The 27852-nt window shown below is 40.3% G+C and overlaps 2 protein-coding genes across 8 annotated transcripts in view; one reads left to right on the forward strand and one right to left on the reverse strand.

Moving 5' to 3' along the window:
* Positions 1–18059, forward strand: part of LOC131236788 (uncharacterized) — a 35437-nt gene extending 17378 nt beyond the window's left edge. For 2 of the 6 annotated variants that reach the window (XR_009166879.1, XR_009166877.1), the window contains 5 exons: positions 11792–11881; positions 12498–12560; positions 12700–12735; positions 16199–16413; positions 17005–18059. Coding sequence is in view for 1 of the 6 variants with exons in the window: in XM_058234222.1 (XP_058090205.1) it covers positions 11792–11881; positions 12498–12560; positions 12700–12735; positions 16199–16321 (312 nt within the window). In the remaining 5 variants the exon portion in view is untranslated. The remainder of the gene's footprint in view (positions 1–11791; positions 11882–12497; positions 12561–12699; positions 12736–16198; positions 16414–17004) is intronic. The other 4 variants (XR_009166880.1, XR_009166878.1, XM_058234222.1 and 1 more) reach the window with 3 other exon arrangements.
* A 2992-nt stretch (positions 18060–21051) lies between these two features.
* LOC131236787 (ABC transporter G family member 11-like) lies at positions 21052–27794 on the reverse strand. 2 transcript variants are annotated; one of them, XM_058234220.1, is made up of 10 exons: positions 27150–27793; positions 26141–26430; positions 25516–25687; positions 25320–25442; positions 25085–25213; positions 24801–24995; positions 24026–24112; positions 23658–23930; positions 22369–22476; positions 21052–21722 (listed from the first exon to the last, which is right to left on the reverse strand). In XM_058234220.1, exons 1-10 carry the CDS (start codon positions 27552–27554, stop codon positions 21375–21377), a joined length of 2130 nt encoding a protein of 709 aa, XP_058090203.1. In that variant the 5' UTR covers positions 27555–27793; the 3' UTR covers positions 21052–21374. The 2 variants fall into 2 exon arrangements, with proteins under 2 accessions (XP_058090203.1, XP_058090204.1); XM_058234221.1 differs by lacking the exon at positions 21052–21722 and adding an exon at positions 21756–22210 and having other exon boundaries at positions 27150–27794.
* Between the last annotated feature and the right edge of the window lie 58 nt (positions 27795–27852).

A 27852-nucleotide genomic window follows, 5' to 3' on the forward strand; every position in this document is an offset into this window, starting at 1 on the left:
CTCTTCCTCTCTCTCGTTTCACGTCCGCCTGTCTGATGGCCCTTCTCACGTCAGATGATCTCTTTATGTAAGCTAGGAGGTCAGTTTTGGAACGTGCAGTCGGTGGAGAATACAGGTTACACAGCAAATCTTGCGTGTGAACCGGACTGCATAGCCGTAAAATGCAACAAGCTGCGTTTGAACGGGTTTCCAGGGAAAACCCCAACTATAATGTCTATTCTGACTTCATGGTGAAGGTCAGACACGTCTTGTGCTCCCTCTGGACGGTTCAGATGGCTGATCCAATCACGGACGGTGGCCCACAACTGCCCAGAAAAGCCGGGCGCGTCCGGACGTGTTTCTTGCGCACGTACTGCGCTGAGATGCTCGGTGGGCCCCACAGTGATGTTTTCTGTGAAATCCACCCTGTTCATTGGATTCCTAGCGAAATGTTAGTTGGAAATAAGTGGTTTTGGTAGAGTTTTGGTGCAGTCCACTATATCAAATCACCTCGTCATTCATCTTGTGTTTTCTGGGGATCCACGTGTGTATGTGTGCATGGGACGAAACGACCACCATGGCTAGGGTCGTGGCCACCCCTCGGGGCTAATGGACGGTCTGGATCACTGAAATACTCCACGGTGGTGGCCCACTACCGATCACAGCATCCGCAACTTGCGGACGCTGTGCATGAAGAAGACGCTGGTCGGGTCAGCGCTTGTTGACTGGATCGGCTGGTTCGGTGCGGCGTGGGAGTGCATCGGCTGTGCACTCTCACGCCTCCGTGGGGTCCACTGTACTGCTTATGAGAAATCCGCTCTGTTCATCCATTTTACCCTCCCATTTAAGGGGTTAAGACCAAAATTGAAGTATATCCAGATGTCAGGTGGGCTGATCTGTCCGTTGGGACACTTCTATAAGGATCCAATGGCTGAAATTCGACGTGTACGGTTAATTTAGGGTCCTCAGGTCAGATATAAAGTTTCGAGCCAAACGGATGGTGGGAACCTTGTGATCTTGCATTCAGGACGACTTTCAGGCCTCTTTATCGTTGATCACTTGATTTTCTCGTATATTTGGCGTGTAAATTCTTCGATCTCGGTCCTCTAAGATCCGTCCCTTGCCTTGGTGATTTCTGAGTGTTAAATCCATGCTTTTAGTACCTTTTTTTCAGTCTCGGCTCTTAAATTCACCTTGCAATAAAAACATGATTAAAATATGACGTTAAGCATTATCATGTACTAACTGGGGTCTAATATGCAATATTTGACCCTCAACACCCCCATAGATTTCCCTTGATTGAGTGCTTGACTTTATGTGGGATGTGGAATTTTGTGTGATTGTTTCTAATTTAGTATGATCTTAAGCCTGATTTTTTTTTTTTTTTTTTAATATCATGTTTAACTTTCATGTCCTGCATCAAATTTGGTATCAGAGCTTAGGGTTCTTGTAGGGGAATGCATTGCATGTTTAGGATTTAATTTATTTATGTCCATTATGCATTAAGTAATATCATATAGAGTTGTTTAGGGGTCCATAATTTCTGATATAGGCTGCTGAATTTTTTGCTATCAAAAAATCCGTATCTCTTTGCTGGATTTTCTGTTGACAGATTTTTTGGACAGATAGGTTGCTGGAAATTGAGTAGTATTGTGTCGTTTTCTCCATATAGAGTCCTATAGGAACATTTAGTCTTATCTAGGCGCATATAGTCGTAGTAGAAGGTCATTAGATTGAGTTAGTAGTTGTATGCCCACATGTACGGGTCGTGATTTTGGCTTGCACCCTACACTAAACATGGAGAAATTGCAAAAGTCAATGAACAAGCTGACTTAACAGTTTGAGTCTTTGGTAGGCGCTTGGAACAACATATGGATTTGAACAGCTTGATGTGCGCATTACCCAACTAGAGACCTTCGCCAGGGCAAACCCCACCATTGGGGAAGATGCCCAATCTCAGGTAGGTGGTTAGGAGGATATGTTAGACAGGCTGAAACATACCTTGTATAGACCTTGTATAGCTAGCATACCTTATATAGTTGATTCTGATTTTATTTCTTTCCTTGTATAGATGCTGTAATCTCTATATATTCAACCCCTTTGGGTTGTCTCAAATACACAAAAGCTTTCAGCTCGTCTCGGTTTACATGGTATCAGAGAATCACTGATCCAAATCCGGCACCACCTGTCAGATCCGACCACCCCTGCGTCGTCCGGCCACCCCTGTTGCGTCGTCCGATCATTCCTCTGCTTGTCCAAGCACCATCTGCTGCTCGTCCCGCGCCCCTGTTGCAAATCCGACTATCCCTTGCTCTTCCGAACGTCCCCTGTTGCAAATCCGGCCACCTCCTGCGCGTCCGACCGTTAGTCCGACCACCCCCTGTGCGTCCGACCGCCCCCTGCTGCGTGTCTGACCACCCCCTGTTGCGCGTCCGACCACCCCCTGCGCGTCCGACCACTCCTATTGAAGATCCGATCACCCCTGTTGAAGATCCGACCACCCCCAGCGTCGCCCGATCTGTTGCTGTTGCTGCTGCGTCGCCAGATCTACATTTTCCAGATCCACAGGTCCTGTTGCTGTTCCTATTCTTCTTCTGCTGCAACTGTTGCTGTTCCTTTTCTTCTTCTGCTGCAACTGTTGCTGTCCTGTTGCTGTTCCTATTCTTCTTCTGCTGCAACTCTTTGCGTGCTTTATATTAACTCCGATCAATGGACAAGAACTCATCGCGTACAGAGGCTCCAAGGTGTAGTTTTGATGGTACCAACTATTCACTATGGGCCATCCATTTTCAGAACTTCCTGAAGGGTCGTGGTTTGTGGGGACTAATTGATGGATCTGTTACTATTCCCACTTCCACGGATGCCGATAAATTGGCTGATTGGGAAATGAACAATGGACGGATTATTACCTGGATTCTCGATTCAGTCGATCGGTCCATTGCTGTTGGCCTCACACCTCATCGCACGGCTAAGGCAATGTGGGAGCATCTTCAGACAATTTATCAACAAAGTAATGCGGCCCGGTCATATCGTCTGGAACAGGATCTCGTTAACCTTACTCAGGGTGACGACAGTATTCAATCATTTTATTCTAAAATTGTCACAATTTGGACTGAGATGGCCTTGATGGATCCAATATTTCCTAATGACTTTAGGATTTTCCAAACTATGCGCGAGAGTGCGCAAGTTCGCCAATTTCTTATGAAACTGCGTCCGGAATTCGAGCATTGTCGAGCTGCTCTCTTGAACCGTAGCCCTACTCCTTCATTGAATTCGGTTATTAATGATCTATTGGCTGAGGAACAACGACTGAAAGTTCTATCACTTCCTCGACTCCGGGATCCTCTGATATGGTGCTTGCTGTGTCCACCACTATATCAACGCGTGGCTGCTCTCTTTTGACATGTTGCGGCTGCAACAAGGTGGGTCATGTTGTTGCTCAATGCAAAGAATGGTGCGCTTATTGTCGACGAACTGGTCATGGCATTCAAGACTGCCGTACACGTGCATATGCATCTTCTTCCGTCCGTGGACGTGGTGGTCGTGGTCGTGGCCGTGGTCGTGCTCTTTCTGCTACTGCTGCCACTATTTCTTCTGAGCCGACTGTTACTGATTCTACATGTACTGGTTCTGCTGAAGGCCTTTCATCTCCGTTGACTCCTGCGATGCTCCAACAAATCGTTCAGGCCCTTTCTGCGGCCGGTATGTCAGGTATATCCCCATCTTCTACATGGTTCTTCGATTCGGGTGCTTCCAATCATATGACCGGTGCTGTATCCCATCTTCGTGACATTCGTCCCTACACCGGCAATCAGGCTATTTCTACTGCGGATGGCACTAGACTACCTATTCAGTCTGTTAGATCATTGACTTTCTCTCCTTCTGCTCATCGCCAGTTCACCCTTCGTGATGTGTTTCATGTCCCCAACCTCTCCTCAAATTTAATTTCAGTTGGTCAACTCACATCAAATAACTGCTTAGTCATATTTCTTCTCAACTGTTGTTTTGTGCAGGATCTGGCGACGGGGAAGGTACTTGGGAGGGGTAGGCGGCATGGTCGTCTGTACGTGCCGGATTTTGATCCATCTGTCACTCCGGCCCGTTGTTTTTTTTCTCCTTCTTCATCAGATATTTCTTCAGCAAATAAATTGTGGAAACTATGCCACTTTCGCCTGGGTTATCCACATTCCGATCGGTTACTTCAGTTAATTTCGTCTGGCATGTTAGGGAATATTTCTCTTAATAAAAATGATTTGGATTATTCTTGTTCTTCCTATTGTCTTTCAAAAAGTAAGTGTGTTCCATTTTCCCTAAGTACTACAAAATCATCTTCTATGTTTGAACTTGTGCATATGGATGTTTGGGGCCCTTCACCAATTATGTCTCTCTCTGGGTTACGATACTATGTAATATTTATTGATGATTTCACACGTTACACTTGGATTTACTTTCTACAATCGAAGTCACAGGTTTTTGAAAAATTCAAGTTATTTCACTCTATGGTGGAGACTCAATTTCGGGTTTCAGTTCAAACTCTCCGCTGACTCAGGGGGGGAATATCTCTCAACTAATTTTCGTACATTTCTTCAAGGGCATGGAATTATTCATCAAACCACCTGTTCTGATACTCTACAACAGAACGGGGTGGCTGAAAGAAAAAATCGTCATATTGTTGAAACTACCAACACCCTGATGACGGCTATGAGTGTTCCTCGTTCTTTCTAGGCGGAAGCAATGTTACATGCCGTCTACTTGATTAATCGAATGCCAACCAAAGTTCTGAATAATAAATCTCCTTTGTTCTCACCGGCTTACCTCCTGCATATTCCACATTTCGTGTTTTTGGTTGTATCTATTATGTTCACCTAGCTTCACGTGAACATAACAAACTATCTTCAAAATCGGTCAAATGTATGTACTTGGGATTTGGGGAAACTCAGAAGGGTTTTCGATGTTATGATCCGGTTTCTCATAGTGTTCGGGTTTCACGACATGTTGTTTTTCTTAAACACATTGCCTTTCATTCATCTCTTCCTCCTCCGCACACTCCCAACTCTCCTGGTCTAACTGCCTTTCCAGAAATTCCGTTTGCCTCAAGTACTCTCCCTCGTCCGTTGCAAGTTTACTCACGTAGACCACGTACAGATCCACCACCTATTACTCAACCCGAACCTACTGTACCCGTTGCTGATCTCGAACTTACCTCGATCCGTCGTTCCGCTCGTGAACATCGAGCGCCTGATCGGTTGATATGCTCTATGCTTTTAGCATCCTTTTTGGTCCAGGCTCGTACATACACTCTGCATTATAAACACGATTAATCAGGCCATTAAGCGGTATCATGTGTGTAAATCTATGTAATAAATGGGTCTGATATGCAATATTTGACCCTCAACAGGTAATTGGTAGCAAATGGATTTATTCGGTCAAACTCAAGTCTGATGGATCATTGGATCGATACAAGGCTCGACTTGTCGCTCAGGGATACAAACAAGAATACAGAATTGATTATGATGAGACTTTCGCTTCCGTGGCCAAGATGAAAACTGTTCGTACTCTTCTGGCTATATCTTCTGTTCGCTCATGGCCACTCGCTCAGATGGATGTGAAAAATGCCTTTCTTCATGGAGATCTTCAAGAAACCGTGTATTTGAAACCTCCTCCTGGCTCCTTAATCTCTGACAATAAGGTATGTCGTCTAAAGAAAGCCCTGTACGGCCTCAAACAGGCACCTCGGGCATGGTTCCAACGCTTTCACGATGTTGTTACGGGTGCTGGCTTTACTCAAAGTGGTCATGACCCATCCTTATTTTTACGCATCACTGCTTACGGAATTGTCATTGTTCTGGTCTATGTTAACGACCTCCTATTGACTGGTAGCAATACTGCTGGCATCTCTGCTTTAAAGGAAGTTCTGCAATCCTCCTTCAAGATGAAAGACCTCGGCCATCTCACATACTTTCTTGGGCTTGAAATCTCACGTTCTAAACGTGGGATCCTGGTCAGCCAGCGTAAATATGCCAAGGATCTTCTCGCTTTGGCATCATTGACAGATCAGAAAACAGTTTAGACTCCCTTAGAACTTAACATTCATTATGGCCGCGACGATGGTGATCTACTTGCACAGCCCGACTTATACCGTCGTTTGGTTGGGAGTCTGGTTTACTTAACTATGACTCGCCCTGATATTGCCTATGCTGTCCAAGTCGTCAGTCAGTTTGTTTCTGCTCCTCGGACTCTTCATATGACTGCGGTGTTACGCATCATACGGTACCTACGTGGAACTCTAGATCGATCACTGTTCTTCTCCTCCACGGCGACTCTGGACCTTCGTGCTTATTCGAATGCTGATTGGGTTGGTTGCGCTCTCACACGAAGATCTACCACTGGCTACTGTGTTTTTCTCGGCACTTCTCTCATCTCTTGGAAGTGTAAGAAGCAGGCCACTGTTTCCAAATCAAGCACAGAAGTCGAGTATCGAGCGATGTCTGCTGCTTGTAGTGAGCTTGTTTGGTTACATGGACTTCTTTCCGACTTGGGCATTCCTGTGCAGAATCCTACTCCACTCCATGTTGATAATCTCAGTGCCATTCAGATTGCCTCTAACCCGGTTTTTCATGAATGGACGAAGCATATTGAAGTTGACTGTCACTTCATCCGTGAGAAATTTCAGTCTGGGCTCATTTCTCTACCACATGTTGCATCCCATGATCAGATTGCAGACATTTTCACCAAGTCCCTAACTTCTGCACGTCACTCATTTCTCGTTGGCAAACTATTACTTGTCGATGACCCGCATTATTTTGAGGGGAGATCTTAGACAGGCTGAAACATACCTTGTATAGACCTTGTATAGCTAGCATACCTTATATAGTTGATTCTGATTTTATTTCTTTCCTTGTATAGATGCTGTAATCTCTATATATTCAACCCCTTTGGGTTGTCTCAGATACACAAAAGCTTTCAGCTCGTCTCGGTTTACAGGATAGACCAAATAATGGAGGTGGCTAAGGAATCAGTTATGGGCGCGCACCTGTGCACCCACCCCGTGAGGTACATCTAGACCACTATGACTTCAATGCGCAACTTCTCAAAGGAGTTAGAGTAGATGCCCCCACGTTTGATGGCCACTTGGACCTTGAAGTTTTTCAAGATTGGTTGGCAGACATGGACCACCTTTTTGAGTGGTACGACATGTATGACCTTGTGGCTAGAGAGTGCACTAGAGGCTAGTGTAGAGTTACCCACTAAGGCCATTCCGGTAGTAGATGAGTTTCGTGATATATTTCCTGATGATCTACCGGATGAGTTTCCCCCTATGAGGGATATACAACACACCAGGACGTGGGACACCGTAGTACTTGTAGTCGAGTTTGCGTTTAATAGTTTTGTTGATAGGTCTATAGGTTTAAGTCATTTTGAAGTCGTTACTGGTTATAAACTTAGGAAACTTATTGATCTTGTCCCTATGTCACTGTCCCATAGGCCGTCAGAGTCTGCAGAGTCTTTTGCGCATCACATTCATTCATGGCATCAAGAAATCAGGCAGAAGATCATGACTAGTAATGAACATTACACACTTTCTGGAGACCAACATAAACGTTTCAAAGAATTCAATATAAGGGACTTTATGATGGTCCGCATCAAGCCAGAGCGGTACCCTCAGGGAGCCGTTTCTAAATTACATGCGCGTAGTGCTGGACCATTCAAAATTATAAAACGAAACGGTCTCAATGCGTATGTGGTAGATCTTCCACCTTCCATGGGAATTAGTTCCACATTCAATGTGGAGGATTTAATTGCATTTCAGGGGACCACTGATACACTGCGCAGCGTGTCACCTAACCATCTTGATTTTCCAAACCTTTCCCTTAATCTATGGCCCCATCCCGACCCATCTTCTCAACCTCTACCTCCCATACCTACCCTTCCCACACCCAGAGAGGAAATAGAGGATATTCTGGATCATCAGATAATATCTACGTCGGACGATGGGTTTTAGAAGTTCTTAGTCAAATGGAAGTCATACCCAGCTTTAGACAGTATGTGGCTTGCTGAGGAAGAGCTTTAGAAATTTGATCCTTACATCTCGGAGCGGTCCAGGAGTTTTGTTTCGCTAGTGGCGAAACCTTCACAGCCAGGGAGAATTGATGGGGACATCTGGCGCACATGTACGCCCCCCCTCCAAAATGCACGTACGCAAGGAGGAGGAGGGCCCTACCATCGATCTGGATCGATGACGACGTCCAGGGAGGGCCTCCTAGTTAGAGGGCTGCGTTTTGGTTCGTTGGAGTGGACTCGATAGTCATGTGAATCCCACCATGGGTTCTTATGATCGTGATACACTATTCTAATTAATCTATTACTTTGGGTTTTACTTATTATTGTTATTAGAAATATCATGGACGGTTTAGATTGCTTTGATTAATTGTTATTTTTGATTACTTCGTTGCCAAGTAATAGGTTGCGCACATGGAGCGAGTTTTTGGGTATAAGATTTTATTATAAATAGGCACCCTTTGTCTTTTTCGTAGGGAAGATTGAATAATTTTTTTGCGTTTTTCTACTCCTTTCTGAGTTGTGAAAGTCTAATTAGGTGCAAAGCCCTCCCTTCTTCGAAGGGCTAACTACCGTGGTGCAAAGCCACACCCATCCCGATTCGTCCCCATTTCCTATCATCAATATCCACCATCTCCTACGACCAACCAATCATCAAATCCATCATCCTTTCGCAACAATTTTTCCCCTATAGCAGAATTTCATAATCTGGCCCTGCAGGGGGGCTGAAATTTCGGCAAAGCACCGTGTTCAAACCGATCATTCGTTTGGCTTGAAACTTGGAGGGAATGTGGCCAACCCTTGGCCGACCAGGGCCAAGCTGGCCTTTTTCTGATTTGTGGGCCCCACACACGTGCGGGCCACCACTAGCGCACGTGCGTCCGACGGGTTTGCTGTCCACACGTGCGGAATCGGTTCCAGGTTCTATCTTTCCTCTCCTTCACTCCTCTCTCACCTGATTTTCCTAACCCTAACCCTATATTATCCTAAATCCCTATTTCTATGCCCTTTTTAAACCTTAGTGTTCCCTGAATTGAAATCTGTGAATCCCTTGGACTGGGAAAATATTTCTGTGCATGTGTGGATGAATTTACTCTCCTTTGAGTATTGTTTGTTTTATAATTTTTATTGATCCAGCCTTAACATGTGTAGGCCTGGACTCGCATAGATTCCCTTTGATTGAGTGCTTGACTCTATCTGGGATGTAGAATTTTGTGTGATTGTTTCTAATTTAGTATGATCTTAAGCCTGAAATTTTTTTGCATATCATGTTTAACTTCCATGTCCTGCATCAAATTTCCGACCAAATTCATATCAGATTCGAAGATCAAAACTTGTTTTTTCACATCAAATTGAAGAATTGAAGCTCCCGGGTCCAGCTTTACAAAAAGTGAAAAAAGTAAAAAAATATTTTTTAGATGTTTCGATTTGGAATCCCGTCAAAGCAACAATATAAACTATTTTGATCAGATCTTGGTTGATTTGATTTGTATTTGAGGTGTTTGTTTATTTACCCAAGTATTTTCTGAAAATTTTAGAAAAAGGTTTGTAAATGAATTTTTTTACTGATTTTTGTTATGATGCTTGAGTATTAGAAGACTATGGATCCACTGATGTGTTGAAGATTTGGGGGGTTTTCTTTTGTTTTTCTTTTTATTTTTTTATTTTTTTATTTTTTATTTTGTTAATCTATGTAGGTATTTTTTGAAAATTCCAAAAAAATAATTTAAATTTGTTTTTTGTTTTGTTTTGTTTTGTTTTTCTTTCTCATTCTTGTTATAATGCTTGAGGAGTGTTAGAGGACTATGGATCTACTGATTTATTGAAGATTTGGGGCTTCTTTTTTTTTTTTTTTTTAATTTTTACATAGGTCTTTTATGAAAATTTCAGATTTTTTAAAAATTAGTTTTTATTTTATTTTTACACAGGTCTTTTATGAAAATTTCAGATTCTTAAGGAGTATTAGAATATGGATCTACTGATTTGAGTTTTTTTAAATTTACGCACGTATTTTCTAAAAAAATCATAAAATAGTTTTAAAATCATTTTAAAAAAAATATTCTTATTATGATGGTTAAGGAGTATTAGAAGACTATGGATCTAATGATTTCACACATGCATTGATTAAAAAAAATATTTTCTACATTTTTTCTATTTTCAAGTTAAGTTTTGGGCATTTTTTATTTTTAAAAATAATTCAAGAAAAATCATATTAGTTGATAGATAATCATATTATCAATATATGATATCAATTTTTGACATGTATCAACAATTTATACAAAATAAAAAATAAAAAATCAACACCACACCTTACAGGAGGTCTACCCGTCAGGACAACATTCTTACCAAAGAATGGGCCCCACTCCATGCCCTAAGTGGGTGTCCGCCTGCCCAATACGCTAACAAGAGGTCCCAATTTCCTTTATATATATATATATATATATATATATATATATATATATATATATATATATATATATATATACACACACACACACACACACACATTTTTTTGCTTAAAAAAAGTCTGATCGATACAAGCTGATATGTGGCCTGATACGGCCTTGATGCCGATATGCGACGTCATCTTGTATCATTTTTTTCACCGGGCCGATATGGCGACTGATACCGTCATTCAGAACCATGATCCAAGTTCCTTTAGGCCTTCCTCCCATCCTCCTTTCAGGCCCATCAACCCTAATCAATGTTCCCAAGTTTTCTTAGCATATCTAAACCATCTCAATTGGCTCTAGATCATTTTTATCTCCAATTGGGACTACTCCAAGGTTGCATTTAGGGGTCTCATTCTTTATTTTATCATTCATGGTCTTCCTATGCATTCATCTCAACATCGTGGTCTCCAAAATTATTATTCTTTGTTCCCATGTCTTGAAAAAAAAATTCTTTTTAATGTCCTTTAAATAAAAAAGAAACTTATTAATGTCTTTTATTTCAAGTATGAGGCATATCCCACTTTCATCTCTAGCCTTTATAGCTTTGAACCTCTAGTCAAATGAGTTTATTTATATTTAATAAAAAGAGGCTAATTAATTTTAGGGTATATTTAACTGTTGTACCTAGGATCGAGTTAGTAATCACACCCACTGGTTGGAGCCTATGGTCAAGTTTAGGCAGCATTGTTCTCCGGTGATTCTTTTACCATACGACATGGCTTTTATACAGTAGGCTATTCCCCAATCTAACAAGCTTTCTTTTTTGTGGAACAAACTGTCTACCTTTTATTCATTCATGCCATGATAAGCATTTGGTTCTGCATGTTTTAAATAGGTAGAGTCAAAATCGTGTGAAGTGGCTGTTACGGACCTTTAGAAAGTCTGATGCATTTGATAGTGTTGAATGGAAATTTCTCTTTCTCATCTTCTTTTTCACTTTTTGGGAATAAATACAATCAGTGGACCATTTCTCAATACTTGTAGATTTTATTTATTATTATTTGTTATAACTTTAATGCTAGAAACAAGCATGGAGGTATGGTACTCCTTATAGCATGAATGCAAGGACTAAAAGACTGAATCAGTGTCTTTGAAAAATGGTTTTATTTGGGACATCAGACCTGTCATCCATATACAAATCCTCTGTTTTAAAGATCAAAATACGATATACTGGTAGGATTTGTTGTTGGTTTCTTTCTTTTTTCATTTATTCTTCTTTTCTTTTTTTAATCCCACTATATTTACAAGGGCTCAAAAGAAAATTGTACCCACATGCTCAATGTTATGGATTTGAATTTCAGGGGGACCGAACTAAGAAGGTTGGAGTGATCGATAGTGAATTCGTTATTCACCAGGGGATACCATCGTTGGGCGGATCATCTGCAAATAAGGTTCTCATTACCTGTACTTGTAAAAAAGGGTTCAAATTATCCTAGAAATAGCTTTGGAGGAAATCATACCCCTTTCTTAATTTCTCTAAAAAATGTACTTCCACAAAGTTTTCAATTGGAGACTTATTCATCCTTCTGAGCCCCTTGATATGTAAGCAAAACATGGATGCTCTATAGAATTTAGAAATCTCAGGATCTTCAGTTTGGGGCTCGGTCAAATTTGTTATGATCTGGGTCTAGTCAAACACTGAGTGGGGCTGAAATAAACCTGGATTCCTGCAAATATTAAGAAATTGCCTGCTACTAACCCCATGAAGTTTGTAGGTAGATTGGGATCATGCCTGCAACCTCAGTGCCCATAGCCCTTGCATCAAGATCATGACCTCAGCTTCAACCCGATATGTGCTTTCCTTTTATCTTCTGCATTGGCCGATGTGACTAAAGGCTTAAAATTTGTTCCCTAGTTTGTGTGCCATGTCCCTAATTCCATATTCATATTCTGTGTCCTGCCAATGCCAAGTATTTAAAGTTCCTATTATCAGTTGGTTCTCTAACAATTCGTCATGTAGTGAGGTCAATTTCCTTGATGAGATTTTTGTTATCTACCATCTCACAGAATTTGGCTGTTGGATTCTTGCAGCTTTCCAATCATGGCTCTTCAGAACATTCGACAGTGAAGGTGGATCCTATAAGCAGAACTGTCTTGTTTGTGCTCATGAATACTCCAATCGTCATGCTCGCAGTTGCTATTCCTGCACAACAATTGAAGGGTTATTATTATTATTATTATTTTATTTTAATATATATGTTTTCCACAGGTACAGGGTGAAAGATCCATTGATTTAAGATCCCAGGTATGAAGCACTATTGGTATTATTATTCTTGGTAGCTGATTTTCTATGTAGCTTGGATACAGTTCCTCCCTGTTGAGAAGCTGTCTCAGTGCTGTTTGTCCCACTGCTCTGTGGTATTTTTGCTGGATCAGCTGCTTGTTGCTTGAGGTGATGCAACAAGCATCACCTCAAGCAACAAACAGCAGATACAGGCATGTTAGTAAGAACAGGAATAATAGCTCTTGAGGTGATGCTTGTTGCAGTACACTCAGGTTTTTAGTTCTGACGAGTGGAGCCCATGGTTCAGTTATTCAGATCATTGGTCTTTTCTGTCCAGCCATGGAAATAGCATGCCCCAAATATTCCTAAATTGGAAAATCCTAGCCTCCAGCTGTAGTATTTCTTTCAGTTGAATGTAGGTCCTTGCTGTAGTTCTATTTTCAGTTGTCCTTTTTTTTTTTTTTTTGGAAAAGTAATGAAACTTTATATAAAAAAAACTCCAAATAGCTACTGCCCGACCGTAGACATAGAAAAGCAGCATCAACCCAAGTGAGGGAGACAAGGAACCATCGTCCAGGGCCTTTGAACAGGAGGCCCATTGCACTAAATCTAGTTTAGCCCTTCTGAACACCTCCGACACTGCTCCACAGTTATTCTGAAAGCTATGTCTATTTCTTCCCCCCCAGATGGCCCAAAGAACTACTAGCAACACTAGACGCCACATCACCTTTCGTTATTTTTCAACACCACCTCCATGCCAAAGCCGTAAAAGTGCCTCAATAGTTCTCAGCATTACTCACGACACTTGAAATGGAACCAAGAATCTCTCCCACGACCCATAAGCAAAAGGGCAATGAATAATCAAGTGGTCAACTGACCCGCATTTTGCATACGCATAATACATAATTGGGGAGTACCATTGCCCTTTTTTGAAGATTATCTATAGTAAGCACCCTCTTCCTTCCCACCAACTGAGGGCGAGAAAACCATACATGAGAAGTGCGATCATGTTTCTACCCCAATTGACTACTTCGAAGCAACTTGAAGAAAGATCAAATGGAAAACCAGCCCGATTTGTCCTTAATACAAACCATCACACCCCTCCCACCCACAGGGGCAAACACACTAAAGGCGCTTAAGAAGCCTAACAACGTCATCCACTTCCTCGTCCAGTAGGTTCATATGTTAAGGAGTCCAAACCACAACATCTGCGGAGTTAGAAAAGCATCAAGCAATCGGACTATTCTTCCTATGAGAGAGCCTAGCTAACCTCGGAAACACACTATAGAGCAAACACTCTCCAAGCCAAATGTCCTTCCAAAAGTGAATCCTCGTACCATCACCAAGAGCAAAAGTAACTCCCTCCTTGAAATTGGACTCCAATGTAGCTACTGCCTTCCACATCCCCAAAGCCCCATATAAGGACAAATTCTTGACCAACCATTCTTGAATCCCATACTTATTAGCGATCACCTCTCTCCACATACTCATTTCTTTTGAACAAATCTCCACAACTACTTCCCAAGAAGAGCAAGATTAGGAGTCTCTAAGCCCCTTATTCCAGCTCCTCCGTGCAGCCTATAGACCTCATCCCATCTCAAAAGGTGGAATTTGTGGTTTTCTGCACATTGGCACAGAGTCTCTTCTTAACCTTTTCAGTCTTTCTAAAATGGCTTTTGAACATTTAAAGAGGGACATGAAGTAGAAGGTTCAACAGGCCGCTTTGATAAGCGCGAGTTTGCCACCCAACGGAATTGGCTGCTCTTCAATTTGACAACTTCCCCTCTACCCTTTCGATAACTCTATCCTCGAGATGTTTTGCCGGTTTACCTATGCATAGGGGAAGACCAAGATACAATGAAGAAAAGAACCCACCCCACGTCCAAACACCTATGCCAATCTTTCTACCTTGCCCCTGGCCATACCAACACCCAACATCTCACTTTTCCAAATGTTAACCTTCATACCCGAGACGACTTCAAAGCACCTTACAATTTTCTTCCACCCAAAAAAAAAAAAAAAACCCCCCACAAGTGAGGCTGACCTCTTGGCCTCTTTCCAACATTCTACCGAGTGCTTCTGCCACTACAATGAATAGAAATGGAGAAATCGGATCACCCTGCTGTAGGATCCTCGATCACTTGAAGAAACCTTTGGGGGATTCATTGACCAAGAACAAAAATCTAGCCGATCTTATGCATTCCTGAATCCACTTCCTCCACTCTTGACCACATCCCAACCACCACAACACAGTTGAGGAAGTCCTAGTTGACATGATCATAGGCTTTCTCAATGTCCAATTTGCAAACTCTTGCCTTTTTTCCCCCTTCCCTTTGCTTCAAATTGATGAACTTGTGAGAGCACGGTATCCAAGACTTGTCTTCCAGCTACAAACTCACTTTGGATCTTTGAAATAGCACTTGCAAGGACCACCCAGATTTCTCTTCCCACTGCAAACTCACCTTGGATCTTTGAAATAGCACTTGCAAGGACCACCCATATTTGACATCCCACTACAAACTCACCTTGGATCTTTGAAATAGAACTTGCAAGGACCACCCATGTTTGTTTTCCCACTACAAACTCACCTTGGGTCTTTGAAATAGCACTTGCAAGGACCACCTAGATTTGTCTTCCCACTACAAACTCACCTTGGATCTTTGAAATAGCACTTGCAAGGACCACCTGCCTCAATTGTCTATTTGTAGGCCAAAGGTAGAATGCCAAGATTGTCCATCAAGGAGATTTTGGGGGAGTGGTTCATCCCACGGTGGGATATGACAAACCAATGGCCTAGATTACAACCATGGGCCCCCATTTGTCAGAATTGGAGACCTGAATGCACTGCTCAGAGCCTTAATTTGAGCATCGAGTGGCGCCTAGTAAGAAACTTCTTTTTTCTTTTTCTCCTATCTTAGGGTGTTGTTCTATGTATTGAGAATTACACAATGCCAGCTTGGGTCATCAATAAACTAGGCTGGCACATTGAGCTTGAGAACATAGCCCAATGCACCCGGGGCCTCAGTTTTAGGCCTGAGGCTGGACCCAGGTTCAGCAATTTTCTTTATTAAGGCCGTACCCAATCTAACTGCTAACCCTGTTTAAGGCTGTCATGGGCTGGTCTCAGATGTGGACCTGAAATTTTGGACCTAACCATGCTGAGCTTGGGCTGACCTTGGTGCATCCCATTGACAACCCTAGCATGGGATGGCACAACTTGAAGCTTTACATGGACTAGGATCATTGTCTTTTGCCACCAGCACCAATAGGTCATGGCTGGACAGTGGCACAAATAAATGAGACATAAATAACACTGAAAAACAGAAAATTAAGAAAGCAAGTTTCAGTAGTAGTTATAGGACGATGCATATCCACACCGTGTCTTGAGAATGTGCTCTTGCTGCCTTGCCTATTTGAATTTCTAGGGTTCATGTTTTTTGAATACCTCATTCTTATTTGCTACACCTTTTTGAATTATATCTAGATCAGGAGACAGTCGACAGCTGAACTGCAAATATTCCGGAAGCGGTGGGATCGAGCTGTGAGGGAAGATGAGGACTGGACTGATCCTTTCAAACCCGTCAGAAGGAGAAGGGCAGCTACTTGAACCATTGCTTCCATAAGGTTACGTTTTACAAGGAAGAATTTCCCATTATTTTATTATTCTTTAAGTGCGCCACCCCTCGCGACAGATTGGCGGTGAGTTGTTAGCCACCCTCTGATTAGTACCACAATCATTAGTTTTTCTATTCTTAAGAGCACTATAGTTATAGTGCTCCTAGTTGCATCGGTTCACTTGGACAGTCCATTGGATCGATCTGAACAGTCTAATAAGTCCAGAACATGTTTCATATGTTACCATAAAAAATCATACTGATCGGATGATCCAATCCATTTTTTACTAGACCTTATTTCCTACAGCCATCCATTTGAAAGCGATGGATGGGATGTTTACAATTGCCTAACAAAAGTGGTTCCTTAGAATCTAACCAATCCATGATGGTACCTAACAAATACATGGATCAAATTGTTGATTGGACCTATTTTGTGTAAATGATCTCGACCATCCATATTAAAGACCACTGACCAAATGGTTCATGTTTGTCAGTTAGGTGTGCAATTTGCATGGTAGCCCTTGATATATGTGCTGAACCTAATGAACAGTCAAGATCAACAGATTGGATTGTCCCAATGCAACTAGGAGCACTATAATTTAAAGTTCTGTGAGAACACTGGAGCATCTCTCCTTTGATTAATTGTCAGGACTGATCTCCTTTCAAAATTTTGCAGGTGTTCATTGGAGGTTCGGCGATAATTTTCATGCAGCAGAACACGTAATTGCATCCTTGCTGGAGTTGTGAGATTAGAAATACGTCTGATACCATAAATTCAAAAATATAAGAAGTTAGATTTTCAGTCTGTCTTTTTCCATGAACTTGCCTTTCACTATCATTCTGTAGCCCTGGGGTGTATTATTATGGTTGTACAGTGGCAAAATTGTAACTTGATAGGAAATTTTGTCCCTTGATTGCTTTAGGAGAGTCTGATTTCTGTTCAAATGCAGCTTACTCATGGGAAAAAAAAAAAGAGAGAGAGAGAGAGAGAGGTAGAAGAAGAAGAAAAGATATGAAATAGAAAAGGAAAAAAGAAAACAAAGAAGAAGAAGCAGAGGAAGAATTGATTAGCATTTCTATTACCTGGGGTTAGGCCATTTCTTGCAATTTCATTTGGAATATAGACCAACTACAGCTGAAAATGTCACACTTACGTAATGTATTTTTAGGGCTGTGTCATTACTGTACATGGCAGGTCTATATGGGTATGTTTGGTATTTATTGGTAGGAGGAATATTTGATAGGATGGCAGAGTACAACGGCCATATTCATGCAATCAGTTGTAAATGTGGGATGAATTTAGCACCAGTTGAACTGTCCAATTTTTGGACCCACCGTAGATAGGTTGAAATTTAGATTGATAGAATGATTGAGCTCTTCTGATTAACGGATTATTTATTTATTTATTTTGAATTTGGATCCTTTAACTAGTATTCATTTCAACAATTGCCCAGTTAGGGCATCAGCTCAGTGTAATTTCTGGTTCATGGCCCATTTAAAGTGGGATCCATGACTTGGATGGTGTAATTTGAGTTACATATATGCACGGTGCCCTGTTCTTAGGTGCATTACCATAGAAGTCTTACTTTAATTATTGGTACCTGGCCATTACGATCCATTACCAAAGCCTACCAATTAGGGTTTGTTAGGTTTGATGGACGCCATGTACGTACTAACAGCAGTCGATAGATGAGTAAAACAAATAAATAGAAAAAAAGAAAAATAAGGGAAGATGCCTTCAATAACAGTTGCTAGAATGTTTTGGTGGCTTGCTCTGTGCACGTGGAAATCCTGATCCTCAAGTAGGCCACACTTGGTCGTTGGTCCTGCATTTACATTTTTCTCTTGTTCTTTACCGTTACAAAATGGGTAGTGAATTGGTTGCTTTCTTTTAGGCCTCCTTTGGGAACTTTGCAAATACAGGTAGATGAGAAATTGAATTGGAGGTAAATGAATTGGGAGCAAATGATTTCCTCAGTTGGGAGTAAATAAAATGCATTTGAAATTCAAATATTCTGTTTGGATGGGAGTAAATGGGAGGAATTGGATTGTATTGGAAAATTTTAACATATTCACAGGAACATGTGATATCCCAAATTAGCTTTAATATCTCAAATTAGTGTACATATGTGATATGTGATATAATGGTTGTAATAAGCCCATTGAAATATATACTTCATCCAAAAATGAGGAAATTTTGCCTCACCAGCCATAAATGTAAGGGTCATAGACAAGCAACTAGCAAATATTTTTCAACTATCCATTTAGATGGCCAACCTTAATGGTTTTGATCATTCTATTAGCATGATTTTAGTGATGTAGCTGATAATTGGATGGTTTTAGAGTATCATTAGCGTGCCACATGTACAGCAAATGTGTGCATAGCTATGCCATATTCCAAGGGACTCCAAAAAGACATTTTATCCCATTTACTTTCAAACCTCTCCTTTGAAAGGATTCTATTTATAGTCTTATTTACTCCTAATTTACTCCCAATTCATGTACGTGCATTTTATGTGCCTGATTTTTGAGGCATCCCATCATCAAGTTGGGGTTCACCTAATGCATGGTTTGGATGGCAAACACACAATGGGGTAGCTCCAACTCCAGGCAGGAGAATGACACGTTGAATAATCTTATTCTACAATGCCTTGTAGGGGAGCCGTCTCAAATGCCCTCTCTAAACTGGGTTTTAGCATAGTGTATTTAAAAGTCAGCAGGTTTGGGTAATTTGCAAAGACTTGAACGTATATTCTCAGGCATATCTTTTATAAATTTCATAAAATCATCTGATTTTAGAACAAAAGAAAAGTAAATGAGACACAGGGCCCATCTGCTTTAAATGAGCATCATCAAGATCTTGTCCCAGCTATACCGACTGTGACAGATATGTTATGTTAATATCAGTGCATGTTTTAGTTCCCTGGTGTTATTGCCAAGCTAACCATTTATTTCAGTTGGATGGCTTTATCGTCTTCCCAACCATGACTGATACTATGACTTGATGATGTAGGTCACCTACCGATTGCCTTTGCCACCACTTTTTAAATGGTGGTGACTCATCTGAATGCTTATACGTCAATCCAGACCGTCCAAGTCATGGGGCACATTGTGTCAAACACAGCCTGAAAATTTCACTAATCGAAGAATCCTATCCATCTGACAGTGGTCATCATCTCATGGGTACTAAAAGTGAATCAGTCGGTAGGTCCAGAGTCGACAGGCAATATCAGATGGTTAAGACTGTTCAGTCAGTGGCATTTTTGGGAATGCTGGTCTCCATTAGCTTATGCGCATGCAATGCGTGTTGTAGATGAGTCGCAACAGTTTAGAAATTGGCAATGGATGGACCTAAATGTAGTCTAACACCTTTGGAATGAATGATTAATAAAATTACTTTGTTAGATGAATGGTTATGAAACTATCATTCAGAGAGATGATTACAAACTGAGGATTGCTGTATCCTTGAAATGCATTTTGAATTTCATTGATCTGCACATGGCTCATGGCCATTTTCAGCAACTGAGAAAATTAAATTTGCAATTTTGGAATTCAACTTGCTTAGGAGAATCTCCAAAAACTGCAAAATGGGGTTCTTTTGAGTTGTCTTGGAAAGCTCTATATGCATAGTTTCATGATTTTTGGAAATCATACGGAGAGTAGGAATCCTAAGATTCACAAATTAATTTTCTCACTGCCCCAGAGATAAAAGCAGCCTTGATCTTTTATGGGTCATTTGGCGATCTGGAAAAATACACTGTTGGAAGTGGAATCCTTAAGTAGGGCATATACTTGTGTTTGGTAACATGAAAAATGTAAGAAATGGATTTCAGTTGGAATCCATTTCCAGCATAAAACACCAGAGGGAATTTGTTTTATAAATAGACTTGAATCCCAAGTACCCAAACTCAGTTTCTGGATTCCACAAAATTTCTTTCCCATTTAACAACCGCAGCCAATAGAATCAGTTTCTCAAAGAATTTGTTTCCTGGAAATAAATTCTTAATGTTTGGTTTGTTGACTTGCAGGATTCTGTGAGTGGGGCCGTTGTTCAGTGGTCCAGGCCATTGATCTGATGGTCCCCAACATGATTGGGAGATCCCGGACCTTTGATCTTTGGACTGTTTTGTCTGTAGGCCACTGATTGAAGGGTTTGATTTTTCAATCCAGTAGATCTCTGAGGTGTCCTCATTGTCCATCTGATCAACATTCTGGATCAACCAATGTTCAATCAATTTATTTCTTAGTGGCAGGCGCCAGTTCTGCAACTGGCTCCACACACACAACACTGACCTGAAGGGCTTGAAGTTTGAAACTAGAATCATGAAGTGCAATGGCTTACTCTTCTCAACTGATTCACTAGTAATGTAAAATGACCTATTTCTTTCATCTTTCTTAATGTCACCGCCTCTTTTGATCCTCTTCTGACATTGTAATTTTTATTTTTATTTTTCATTTTCTTGATATCTTCAATTCTTCATGGATGTTTTGTTTTCTCATTCTTGCAATAACCACTGAAATGAGCCTGACATGTTGCCTGTGCCGTCTTAAACATTGCCATGATCAGTCAGACCAATCACCTCGATTGTCAGCTATCGGCCACTCGTTTGACAGTGATCATTTTCTCTATCTACTGTCAACCACCCACATCAAATTAACTGCTGCAAAAATATTCATGTGACAACACACAACCAACTGAAAAAATAAAAATAAAAATAAAAAATAAAAAACTGGCAAATGTATTAACGGGCATGGAATAAAAGGTGTATATGAAGTATGGCTTTACCAGGTAACCAGAACCGACGTTACCTAAGAGGTAAATATAGAAAAGGTTCCCAAAAGGCTTTTCATTTGATTATTATATATGCCACAATCTCCGTCAATTTACAGAAATTCAAGGGTTGCATACTATTTTTTTTGTCCTTGCCTTGTAGTTCCACCCACAATCTGCAGACAACTTTGATTGGTTAAGTGGAATTAATATTACTATAAAATCTTACTGTTCTCATCTAGCTGTTGAAAATTTGATCTCGGTTCCAATTTCCACTACGGCTCATTGTCCTGGCTGTCGACGTAAGTTTTGAGGGAAGGCGATTGAGTGAGGCGGTTGGGAACACCAGGTGTTCCTGGTTTGGTGCTTTTCTTCTGTTGCAGTCTTCTCCTTGCAATGTAGCCCCTTACCCAAGGAGTCACATCCTCGCTGATCTTGATCATAATGAAGAATAAGATGCGGTAGATGATTATCATACAGAAGAGAACCGTCAGGTCCAACCATTTCGAGCGGTCAACGTCAATCTGGAAGACATATTCTAGTATGTATTCACCGGAGATCTTTGGGAGATCTGGTGTCTGGTTATCAAATTCCAGGCCTCTCAGATCATTTTGGTATTGGCCCTGAGGAGAAAAAAGAACGCTTCGAATATTGAACTCTTTTAAGTGAAAATTCTACATTTTAAGAAGAAAATTGTCAAGGGCCTAAGTCTACAAGTTTAGGAATCTTTCGTTATAGTCTGATTCTCCATGGTTTGAAGCACTTTATCAATATATATATTTAAAATTTTCTTCCTTTTGCTGATCCCAAGTAATTGGGATAAAGCTTAGATGATGGTGATGGATTTTTCTACATCTTATTTTTGAGTTTTCTTGGGTCACATAAAAACCAACTACCATAACCCGAGTCTTGGTAGAGTTGACTCGGTGAGTTTTTCGAGCACCTGATCCTGTTTTCAAAATCTTGTGAAAAAAGAAAGAAAGAAGGATAACAAGTCTGTTTGGATCAACCCCAGAATGAGAATGTTGGGAAATGACTGCATTGTCTTAGGTAGAGGCATTTGGAGCACCCTGAAAAATGTGGCTGTTGGGATGCACTAAGCACTCACTGTCTGCAGAAACAACCACAACAGAAATACAATAGTAATGGGTTTATCATTGCATTCTCATTCCAAACTGGATGAATGGGTCTTCCTGTATTTCAAGGAATTCCAAACAGCACCTTAGTGCCTTGTTCCAAAAAAACACAGATTCAGATGGTTTTGAGTACCTGAAGTGCCCAGTAATGGAAACTGATGTAAGACATTGGATATCGCCAGACAGGTTTTGGGATGTCCTTTGGGAGCCTAAAATACCCAGAAACGAGCATGAAAATTCCCTGATACATGTTCAAAACACAAAATTATTGTCAGCCCATCTGATGGAGTTGGTGACTTTAGCTTCAACACAGAAACAAATATGGTGATATGTACAGGAGGCTGTTGAAGTTGAAGAAACGGAAGTCTTAGAATTTTTTTGAATGACTATAAAGGTATTTAAATTCAGTTTGTCATCTAAATACCTCAAATCATAATCATAACCATAAAAGATTTTTTAAATTTAGTTGGTTGTCCAAATGAGTCTTGAACATTTATTGAAAATGACTCTTGTCATTCAATATTCAAAACCTTGGACGTAACTCCAAGATTTTTTTTATTCAGTAACTCAGTCAAGTCAATGGTAAGCTCACCAACTTCATAAAAGAATCAGAGATTGGAAGGGAGTCAATCAGAGAGTTTCTTTAATTTTCTTTTTTCATCGTAAATTGAAAGGACTAAACACTGAATCATGATTATATAGTTTAGGGTGTGTTTGGGTGCACCATCGAACTGGATTTCAATATTTGTCTAACAAAGTGGAAACAGCCAAAATTGTATTTACCTCTGTTTGTGTCAGTAATGTGGAACTAGGAACAGATTACAATTTTATTACTTTCAAATTAAACATGAAAGGTACATAATTGCAATTTGAGAGATACTTCCTCATTAAAAATATAACTCTCTTAAGAAATTCAATGAGCAGACAAAAAAAAATAATTTACCTGCAAGTCAGTCCATGAACAGTGTAGTGTAGTCGAGACCATACATTCGATTGTTCATGATTAATGTTAGAATTTGTGAATTCATCAACAGGCAAAAATCCCATCATGGAAGATAACTTTGTAACATTGATAGTGTTTAATCCCATATAGCGGGGACAAGGATTCAAAACCTTAGAAAATGCAATATGCTCATACAGCTCTACAGTTGCATCTTAAAACTTATAGATATGTTGGAAAACATTAGTTTAGAATATCTGAGGACGTTGAAATATCTATCGAGATAATCTAATTATCAATAATAAGAGTATCATATCATAAAACGAGGAAAAAGAAACAATTAAGGGTGTGTTTGGTTGCACCAAATATCATGAAATTTCATGATATTTGGTACAACCAAACACACCGTAAACTTCTTCGTCGTCTTCTTCTTCTTCTTCTTCTTCTTCTTTTTAAAAACATCTTATTCGTAGTATTCTTACCTGGATACCAGCCCCGATAATGATTCCCATTAGGAAGTTAGGGATAACACTGGCAATAGCCATCATCAAGCTTTCCACAACTGTGACACTCGCATAGAGGCACAAAACGAAAAACAGATAATGCATGAACCCGGGATGGAGATGAACCATGAAATAGCATATTGTTCCAGAAATGAAGGTAATCATGATCAGGAACGGCGTCGCAGAAATTGTGTTGCCGATAACAAATGCTGCCACCCCATAGTGACCGTTCAACCTCTCTCTCTGGAAAACCTGTAACAATTGATCCCGGAATTTTACCGGTTAGTTTAAAATTTGCAGTGGAATTGACAGCATCTCATGTACAGGAATAGAATTCTCGCACCAACCTTCATATCTTCCACGAATGAAGGAAATCCTCCGATGGACATGAAGGTGACAAATCCAAAGACAAAAGAAGCACATGCGCCTCTTGCCTGTTTCACATTAGCGAAAATGAAATTAATCAAAATGAAGACAGCATGATGAATGAAGTGATCTATCTATGATCTGTGCATGAATTGGGCTGATTCAACAAAAACAACATTCAAGGCATTTTCCAAGCTTCCCTTTTGGAATTATGGATTGCATCTGTTGTAGTTATTTTGTGCATACATGCTTTTAGGCTTGCTAATTTTGTTTTATATTTTATTTTTGGGTGTGAGAATGTGAGCAGTGAGTGTTGTCTTCACTATCATTTTGGTGAAGTGCGTAAGAATGCTTGTGAATAATTTTCTCTAGGGTAGATTAATCATTTGGGTTGGTTAGAAAATTCAAAATTCAAATTTTACTCAGATGATGTGAAGGCATGTTCCACCGTCTCTTCAAGTTCAAGTATGTAATGGTTTGAAGTAAATGAAAACAAATTACATGAACTGTATTGCTTTTTGTAAGAATAGCTGTTTCTTCTTCAAAATTCATGATTTAGTTGTGGTGGGCTTGAGAATGTGTGCATATTTTCACATCGCTGTTGGTTGGTCTGGTTTTGAAAACATGAAATTCTCAACATGTTCTTATCCCCAAAGGAAAGAGAGCGATGAAAAGGAGAGAATAGAGGAAATTGAAAGAATATTGCACTGATGCCTTCCAATGGACCAAACATCCTAGTCAAGACCTAGAAAATACCAGAATGGAATGGTAGCTCGTCCCAACATTCAAGTAGATGGTTCCAATGCAGATAGTCACGACGATGTAAATCACGAGCCTCAACCAGTAATAACCGAAATCTCTTGACATGTTCACGAAGGAGCGCTTGGTTAAGGTGAATGCCTGCATTAAAAAACTAGCTTGACTGCCTCCTGAATCCAGCACGGTGCCTTTCTGCAATGGATGAAATCTAATAGTCATGTTCCGTCTATTCATGAATGCCTCTCTAAAGATTAGAAATATCATGAGGGACTGTAACTAACCACTTTGGATATTTCCTCGACTTTCTCTCTAGCTGTGTAGTAGTATTGAGAAGAATTGTAGAAACCTATCAATGTTCGGATTGCTTCGGCTGTGGTTGTCTTTTCCAGAGGGTCATCTGTGTTCACAAACTGAAAAAAGAGGAGGAAGTTAATGGAATTGGGGCATTTGGAGATTCACATTTAGATTTTAAGCAAAGATTGAATGGAATTAGAACAGGAAAAAAAACGTCTGTACCCTCATTTTCATGGATCCTTTTAGAGTAGCTTTCACCTTATCGAAATCCGAGTTTATGCACCGTAAGAAATGATCGGATGGGTTTCTCAGCGTTGGGCATGGGAAACCAGCTTGCGCGAAGAACTATACAAATGATAATGGAGATTAGAGTTTTTCTTTGAAATTGAAAGAAGACCAAATGAGACCTCTGCCTTACCTCATATGCCTCTGAAATCTTCCCAAAGTACACGGTTTTGCCGCTAGAGAGCAAGTACAATTGATCGAATAGCTCGAAAACCTCACTGCTGGGCTGGTGAATTGATGCAATAACAGTCCGGCCATCTCTAGATAGGGCGCGGAGAGTTTGGGTCACGAAGAAAGCAGAAGCACTGCCAATGAAAACTATATAAGAATCGAAAACAGAAGAGGTTGTTTATGATACAATTGAGAGACATTAAAAGGACAAAAGAAATTCAATCCATGAAAAGAACGTCAACGGATAGAAGACAATGGAAATTTATCAATGATACCAGTCTTTTATTGAGAAGATAGAACAAAAAGGGAACCGAACAGGTAAGAAAGAGAATTTAAGAATCAAAAACAAAATTCGGCTACTGTAATTTAGTAGAAAAATGAATAAAAGACGACTCAAGTGCATCATTTGAGTGGGAAGAGAACAAAAATAGAACTCAGATAAAAGATTCAAGAACAAGAAATAAACACACAAAGGACAATAGAAATGACAGTTAATTCAGCTATAACAAGTACAGTAAGAAGAGAGTGAAAGCATTTGGTCTCTTCTCTCATTTCTGCAAAAGGAAAAATAGAGAATCGGTTTCTACCTGTCGAGACCGCTTGTGGGCTCATCAAGGAATAGCAGTCTAGGTCTCATCAGTATCTCGAGTGCAATGCTGACTCTCCTCCTTTCTCCTCCACTGACACCCCGCAAATGCCAGTTCCCAATCACTGTATCTGCGCAATCTTGAAGACCCATTTCGATGATGGTGCTCTCAACAAGAGCTTGCTTCTCCGACCAAGGCATCTTGTCGGGGAGACGGAGACGAGCAGAGTAAGATATAGTTTCACGCACCGTCAAGGTCCCAATCAAGTTATCGTCTTGCGTCACATATGCCTGAGATTACAGAGAAGTTTTTGTAAAAAGATCTATATGCTAAGACAAACAGAAACAGTTATGAACCCAGTACATAGAAAAAATTCTAGAACATGAATTTATGCATTTTTTTTTTCTTTTCAAATCCCATATGAATGTCCAATGCCATATTGCTATTTCTCATTTGTGTACACATGAAATTGACAGTACATAGAATTTCAGGTTGAAGAATAAAAAAAACAGAAAAACAACAATCCAATGAAAATCAATTTTTTGAATTTCCTGCAAATACTATGAACTCAAAACCTGAAAAAAAAAAAAAAAAAAAAAACGATCAGAAGAAACAAAGATGCCAAGATGTTCTAATCTATATAAGAGCATCTAATGACTGAAAAATAAATAACATTTGAGAAAATTGAAATCTAAGTTGGAAAGAACAAAAACAAAGAAACCCATAAAAATTAAAATGGACTAAAACCATAGAGAGAGAGAGAGAGAGAGAGAGAGAGAGAGAGAGAGAGAGAGAGGATGAGCTGCTTATATAATGTATTCTGTCCGATCAACTAAAAAACAGGAATGAATTCTACACAGAAAACATCCTCAAGAAACCCAACAAGCATCTGGTGACTGAAAACCGAAAATCACATCCTCTGTTCACTACCATCTGAAACCCATAACAGAGAAAAACAGAGAACAGAAGCTACAGAAATTTCTACTCCAGATTGGATTAAAACACTTACCGCATTCCCAAACGACAGCTTCGCCTTCCGTCCATTAAGGAGGATAGATCCAGAGAGGAACGCATTCGTCGCCAGCCGACTAGACAGAGCATCAAGGAGCGTCGATTTCCCTGAACCCGAAGGACCCATGAGAGCCGTTAGATTTCCTGGCTCAGCATATCCAGTGAGCCCTTCCAACACCTTCTGCGTCTCTCCATTGCTGAGCGACACCGCAACCGTCAGATCCTTCCATGTGAGCCTTGCCGACACATCTCCAATGAATTCAGTGTCTGTCTTCTCTTTCCACAGCGTCTCACTCAAAGGACTCAATCCTCCTACAACAATACCATTGCCTGGAGGCTTACTAGCCTCTATCTCCATTATAACATGGCCTGCAGAGTCTCTCATCTTTACTCCTCCTTCCATATGAAAAGATCAAAAGCTAGCTAGCTAGCAAGAAAGAGAAAGAGAGATTATACAGAAAAGAAGAAAAAAGCCTAAGAAGTAGAGGGTGTTATAAAATTCAGAGAGAGAAGGAAAATGAGTTATTGGTTGTTTTGACTGTATGAAGTGAATATATGGGATTGAAGTGAAATTTCATGCAGAAAGAGAGCTTTTGGAGAGGTTTGCTTTTGGTGTGAACTGATTCTCTCCCTCCGTAACGACCACCCACCCATATCATATATTTATTATTAAATAAATAAGTTAAAATGTTCTAGTGCTC

This window comes from Magnolia sinica, chromosome 2 (genome assembly GCF_029962835.1).
Source record: "Magnolia sinica isolate HGM2019 chromosome 2, MsV1, whole genome shotgun sequence".
Lineage (NCBI taxonomy): Eukaryota > Viridiplantae > Streptophyta > Magnoliopsida > Magnoliales > Magnoliaceae > Magnolia > Magnolia sinica.